Source organism: Limulus polyphemus, unplaced genomic scaffold, assembly GCF_000517525.1.
Source record: "Limulus polyphemus unplaced genomic scaffold, Limulus_polyphemus-2.1.2 Scaffold1623, whole genome shotgun sequence".
NCBI classification, from domain to species: Eukaryota; Metazoa; Arthropoda; class Merostomata; order Xiphosura; family Limulidae; genus Limulus; species Limulus polyphemus.
In genome coordinates, this window is record NW_013667233.1 from 251,919 (window position 1) to 259,098 (window position 7,180).

At 32.4% G+C, this 7,180-nt stretch overlaps 1 protein-coding gene across 1 annotated transcript in view; it reads left to right on the forward strand.

Annotated features, from left to right (window-relative positions):
- The window catches only part of LOC106464345 (chitotriosidase-1-like), a 53,109-nt gene extending 47,456 nt beyond the window's left edge, over window positions 1-5,653 (forward strand). Inside the window, exons 3-5 of the mRNA XM_022392030.1 lie at window positions 1,002-1,208; window positions 1,959-2,049; window positions 5,443-5,653. Coding sequence (XP_022247738.1) covers window positions 1,002-1,208; window positions 1,959-2,049; window positions 5,443-5,653 — 509 coding nt within the window. The remainder of the gene's footprint in view (window positions 1-1,001; window positions 1,209-1,958; window positions 2,050-5,442) is intronic.
- The last annotated feature ends 1,527 nt before the right edge of the window (window positions 5,654-7,180 follow it).

Genomic DNA, 7,180 nt, shown 5'->3' on the forward strand with positions numbered 1-7,180 from the left:
ATGGTAATTTATAATCAGTCACAAGAACGTCGAATCTGAATCACTTGAAAAAAACACGGGGGTGCTTAACTTTTTTCCAGGTGTATATAAGATCGTGACTTTTTGTTATCCACACGGAGAAAGACGAAACTGAATTTAAATTATTTTATTATTTTTATTTAACGCATATTATTAGAAATATGTTGCATAAAAATTAACACACAAATTAAACAACAATTACAAAATAAGGTTTTATTTTTGCTGTTGTCCTTAGTAATCCTCCTCCCACAATAATCTAGTATGAAAGAAAGTGATGAGTCGACATCTTATAGTTTCGGCATGCAAATATCGTAGCTGTAATCTTTTTATAACCTAGAAATGAAATGTATATTAAGTTAGGGTTATTCATAGATAAACTAAACGATAGAAAGAGTAATAAATGAACGACATACAAAACCATACCCCAAAAAATATAATTCACTATCTCACAAGATAATTCATGGCTCAATTTCATTGAATCTTGTAATTATATAATAGAATGAGTTAATCTGTTTTTTGTAGTCAAATAGCAGTACCTCAGTATTGCATTTATTATTCAAAATTATCAGAAGCATATAACCCAGCAATATATGCCAACAAGAGTTTAATTGTTTGTTTGTAGTTAAGCACAATGGGCTACCTGTGTTCTGCCCACCACCGGTATCGTAACCCGATTTCTAGCGTTGTAAGTCCGCAGACATACCGCTGTGCCACTGGGGGACCAAGAGTTTAATGACTTTTCTTTTAAATCAACATTCCACCCAAAAGTGTTTAGATATATCTAAACTGTTATTATTTGTGTGCAGGATTTAAAGCTGGTAACTGTAAAAAACGGAATTTCATAAACACAGTTTAGGCAAAGAAAAGTTACGTGGAACTGTATAGCATAATAAAGAACTAATGCATTCATAATGGATCCAAGGTAGTTTTATAAGCTGTTATCTTCCAGAAAATATAGCCACAATTAAGAATTCCGTGCTTAGTTACAGGCACCCTATCAAAACGAGATCCATCTGACATGAAGATTGTGTGTTACTATTCGAACTGGGCAGTCTACAGGTCAGGACTAGCCGAATTCACACCTCGGAATATCAACCCTTTCCTCTGTACACATTTAATCTACGCTTTCGCTGCATTGGACAAGGATTATGAAATCAGGCCTTATGATCCGTACAATGATATTGAGCAAGGTAAGATAGGTGTTTCTCATTACGTGATATCATAAGAATATATATTCGTAGTCTCTTCGTCAAATAAATATCAATAGATAGGAGGTTCTTCTTGCCTCTTCATCCAATAAATATTTACCGATAAAATTATTTCTTTATCATTAAGCTAGTATTAATAGGTAAGATTTGTATTTTTTCGAATTCCAGTAAATATTCGGTAATATTCTGTCTTTGTCTCTTTAGCTAGTAGATATCAGGAGGTAGAACATAGTTTTAATGTTTACCCTTAGGCATTCGTTGTAAACAGCTTGTCTTTATCCTTCCATTTAGTATTTATCAGTATGCAAAATTTTAACTTTGTTTGTTCACCCATTAAATATCAGGAGGTAGGATATTTTTTATTTAGCAACAAGCAAAATATTTTCTCTACTACTTCATTCAGTAAGGTAACAGTAACAAAGATTCAATATTTTCATCGAGAAACTATAAATATGTATTTTTTCTTTTCTATTTTTCTAAATATACTAAAACCAGTAGGTTAGATTTTATGGTGTTTCGTCATCCAGTAAATATTAGTTGTAAATTCGTATAATTAGATAATATCATAGTCATTTTCTTATAAAAAAAAGTGTTAGAGGATTTCATTAATCAGTTATCACGTCTTTTCAAGATACAATCCAGGTTTCTACACCTAGCAAATGTTATTTATCCCCCTAATAGCCATTGTTGTTAGGAAAATATTGAAAATCAACCATTCTATTTCAATTCCAGGAAATTACAAGAAATTTGTCGGCTTGAAATCTTACAATCCTGAGTTAAAAACAATGATTGCTGTTGGAGGATGGAATGAAGGTTCTGAAAGGTAATGTTTCGTACTCTTTATTAAAAATACAATGACTTACCAAATGTTCATATATTCGGTACTGAAACAGTTCTCACAGTTTACTGTCATATTGAAAATATATGTAAAGGTCTTTAACAAACTTGTAATTTATTACGAAATATTTTATTCATATTCGTTTGTTTGTTTTTTGACTGATTGTAACGCAGAGCCTTAGTTGAAAGAAGTGTTACCCATGATTTTTACAGAACCTCCTGATTGATAACTTATCACTTGCGTAGTTTATTAACTAGGTTGTTAATTCACTTCATACTCAACGATCGAAGTTAATGATCTGTTCTTTTCTTTACATTTTCTTCTTAAGAGCTGGTTTCTTACCTTAATGGCAATGGATTCCATAATTCTAAAGTAGGGTTATTCCCGGGAACGAAGAATAACACGGAAGAAACTGGGGTAGTAACAACTATCTTAAGAACAAGAAGTACCAAAAAAATTGAAACAGTATTTTCCACCAGTCATAATGCATATCTTACAAAAATAAATACAAGCCGACTAATAACCATAAAACATCGCAAAAAAGCCCATCAAGTGAACACCAAATATTATAATGAACACATATTTAATACAAATTCAAAGTCATACAATCATCTATTAGATATATACAAAAATTCTTCAACTCTCAAAAAAGATGTACACCTTTTACGCTTTTTTTTTAAAAAAACATATAAAACAGTCTTACTTGTACGTTTAGAACTGTATTTTTTCTTTTTTTAAATACAGTAAAATTCCTATCGGTGAAACGCTAATATCTTTATCAATTCGTGAAAATCAGCACCTGGATACACTAGTGGCGTTGAATTTTAATAAGGCTGGTCACTGTTTTGTATATTTGGAAATTAAAACAATTTATCAAAATAAAAAGATCAAGATATTTAAAACATTTACGTTTCTTTAAATAAAATCATTTTGTACTTCACTTGAACAATTGATAACGGTTTTTAAATTACTTTGATTCATATTTTAGCTATAATAATGCACTATTTTTTAATTCGGATTAAAGTAGACATTTAAGTCCGGGTGGGGCTTACTCGAACTGAAGCTACCCTTAAATGTGCCTTAGCCACCCTTGTATCCCTGCACCCAACGAAAATTGTTTACTATTAAAACTGGTACACATCCTAAATACTACAGTATGGGCGCCCACAAGATGAAGTGCAGACCCCTCAATTTTATGTATAGCCCATTTTAGCCTCTTCACCAGGAAGAGGCTGGAGCCACTGGTTTAATTCTTTGGAGAATTGAGATGTGTGTGTGTGATAGTGTGGCATTAAGAAGGACTTTTAGCCGAAACGTCACCTGGTACATTTAAGTGCAACTGAAAAGCTATTTTTCAAACGCTGGAGTCTTCTGTCAAAGTAATATTTACATGTAAGTCTACGGTATAGCCCTAGAGTATCTACTGAATGTTAGACAAAAGAACAACGGACGGCTGGCTTTGTGTTAGAAACAACCGTAATTATTCCAGTCAAGAAAAGAATGGTGCAGCAATTGTGATTAAAATACATAAATTATTTTATAGTTTAGAACACGCTCTACTGTTTCAAAAATTCAAAGTTGCAGTCATATGATACAAGTTTGTACTGAGACCGAAAAAAAATAACAGTAGCTGAACGAACTCTTCAAAATTTATTCATAGAGAAATAAATCTGTCTAAATAACAACAGTACTGTGCTCACATAAAACATAATTGAAAACAGGTTTACATCGTCCTGTGAAATACCAGTCGTAAAAAGAAATAATTTATGTTGTTTTTTTACGTTGTGTATCAATCGCAACTACCTTTTTTTTAGGCTTATTTCTGTCTCTTAACTATTGTTTCTCTAATAACTTTCCCAACTTTATGTTATGTTCTGTTTCACATAAAATAAATTCATGTTGCTTCAGAATTTCACAAACAATCTTTTTAAGTACAGATTCGTTTCTTGCGCAAAACAATGCACAAACTTTAGTTGTTACTGCTAGTTACCAGTATTTAAGCTCCTTTTATATTAGAAGAACTGATACTATATACAAATAAGAAATACGGAACAAACCAAGAACCCTTCGAGGACAGACCATCCTCCTTCAGGGTGAATTAAGAATGAGTAAGAAGTGTAAAGGGTGAACGTCAGTGAGAAATTTTTAGTAAAGTCATGGGTGTCTATAATAATTAACCAGAATAACACAGAAGTGTTTTGGTTAGCTTTCAAAAGGAGTATCTGATTTCCGAAGCATGAAAATACATAAATCGGCAGAATAAAGAAACGTGGGAAACTTTGTTTACTTGAGCGCAAAGAAGCACAAAGGGCTATATGCGCGTGCCCACTGAAGAAATCGAACCCCCAATTTCAGCATAAGAAGCCCTCAGGCTTAATGCTGGGCCACCGATGGGCACGTACGAAAACGATAAATAAAAAAGAACTAAAAATATTATTTAGAAAAGAACATTTCAAAAGTAATGTAGAAACTAAAATGGTCTACAAATAATGTGAGATTTAAAAAATCGCATGAACAAAGCTAGCAAGACATTGTTGAATAAAATTAATTTTAAAAATAAATAGTAAAAATTAAAACTATAAATAAGAAAAGAAGTAATAAAATATTATCCACATGTAACACAAATAATAATATAACAATTAATAAGAAACACAATTAAAACAGATCACGTGGAGTAGCGCAATGAATACAAGTAAAATAATAATATTTTTATTTGACAAAGAAATGATTAAAGGTCGAAAACCACTGATTCCGGAATGAAGGTGAATCACATAGGGATAATCATTATTCAAAATAGCACTCCAATAGTTTTTCTATTCTCTATCTGCTTAATTCCGGACCCTGTTTCAAGACCTAAGAGAACCATGTTAGGTTTTTTTTTCTTGCTGTTAATAGAAGACTTATGATTGTTGAAAAGTTACTTAGGAGTTCCTTGGGTTTATCTGAATTACTGGCGGATAATTATTTTCCACTGTATGGGATAAATAGTACGAGCTGTGATATCATTGAGGGTTTTTGTTTGTTTTTCCGAGAAGCAAATGGAATTCAAGGGGTGAAATATTTTAAATGAACATTGAGCTGAAGTAAACAGAATTTTTTTCAAATGAGTTTAAAATGATACACTACAACAAAAGAAATAATATTTGATTTTTTCTAGTACTTCTTTAATATGTCGAGTTGACTTTATAGGGTTTCCTTTCATTTTTCTTTAGAATTGAGTTATTTTATGCTAAAGAAAACCGCAAATACACATGTGATCGAAGAAACATATAGTTGTCCTTGATGTTTTAAAATTTCATTATCATTAAAGAAGTAAGGTCCATTTACTGTTTTCGTTTTTTATTTATAATCATGAGTTGTTGAACTGGTTTGTTTCAGGTTTTCCCAGATGGTAGCAGACTACAAAAACAGACAACGGTTTATTCGTAGTGTTATCCGATATCTCCGAGAATACGGATTCGATGGATTAGAGATGGACTGGGAATACCCTGGCTTTAGGGATGGAGGATCAGATGGTGACCGCTATGGTTATGGACAATTAGTCAGAGTAGGAAGCTTTGAATGCAATAATAAAAAAATGAATACATAAACCTAAAATCCTAGAACAGAGTTCGTCATCTTTATAAGACCAATAATACTCATTCTGCGAAGGATACGTGTACTGCAAGATTATTGAGAGATGTAGAGCCGAAGGTCGCAATTTCGAACATGAGAGCCGTTAGACTTCTGCGGTAGTGGAAAAGCTCACCAAACAGAGTGTTCAAGACAGCAACAGACTCTAAAAATACAACCTGAGCCACTCTAGAACAATGCTTTCACCTTCAAAATGAATGTTTTAGAGACGAAAGAGAATCTTCCAACCCAAACAGATAATTGTAATGAAGCTAGACATATCTCTTGGTATCGTTAACAAGATAATAAATAAGAATTTGAAGTTGGCAAAAGTTCCCAAGCTTCCAGCCATACGTTGAAAGCAATGGCTTCAACGTACGGTGGAGGGTCTGTAGACTGTCAAGATGGGTAGTCTAAAACTAACCACTCTGTCATTTTGTCATAATGAAAATTGTGGGGTTGACGCTGAAATGAATAATCATAACTAATCAACAGATGCCTTTAAACAAATTTATCATAGCGTCGCTACACTGTAAAATGGTCGGAAATTCGCTGAGAACCAAGTGCTAATAATGTGGCCCTTGTCTCCATGGGTTCTTAATTGCAGCGGCACACCACTACATTAGCGTATATAAGTAATTTTCACAAAGTGCGATCAACATGTTTCAAACTATTACCGAAGGTTTTTCTACTTATTACTAAATTTTAAGGTCTCTTGCTTCTACTATAATTTCTTAAGATATTCATAAAGGTGTTTTGGCAAACAGACCTTAAAGACTTAGTAATAAATATAAAAACCTTCGTCAATAGTTTCAAACACATCCACAAAGGGTTAATCGCACTTTATAAAAGCTATTTGTATATTCTGCAATTGAGAGCCCATGAAGTATTAACTCTAATGAAATTCTAAAAGTATAATGTCTTCATTAAAACCATACTCAGACGTGATAGGTTGATAATGTATTCATTAAAACCATACTCAGACGTGATAGGTTGATATAATTTCTTCATTAAAACCATACTCAGACGTGATAGGCACGAAAAAATTCTAAAAATAGTTTGTGCTATCAACCTATCACGTCTGAGTATGGTTTTAACGAAGAAATAATTTGTGCTATCAACCTATCACGTCTGAGTATGGTTTTAATGACGAAATAGTTTGTGCTATCGACCTATCACGTCTGAGTATGGTTTTAATGACGAAATAGTTTGTGCTATCGACCTATCACGTCTGAGTATGGTTTTAATGACGAAATAGTTTGTGCTATCAATGTAATATATTCATATTGGGTATTTGGTTGAAGGATCTTTTCAATATTTCCCTCAAAAATGAATTACTCATTACCTTGACCAATAAATAATACAAGGCTGTTTATATGTAATGAGGCTAGAAATATATGGACAAATAATCTTATTCAATGTACTATTGTAAACTATAATTATGATTACACTTTGGACGCTGTAAATTTAGAATAATTTGAAATAAAAATAAGAAACATTACTA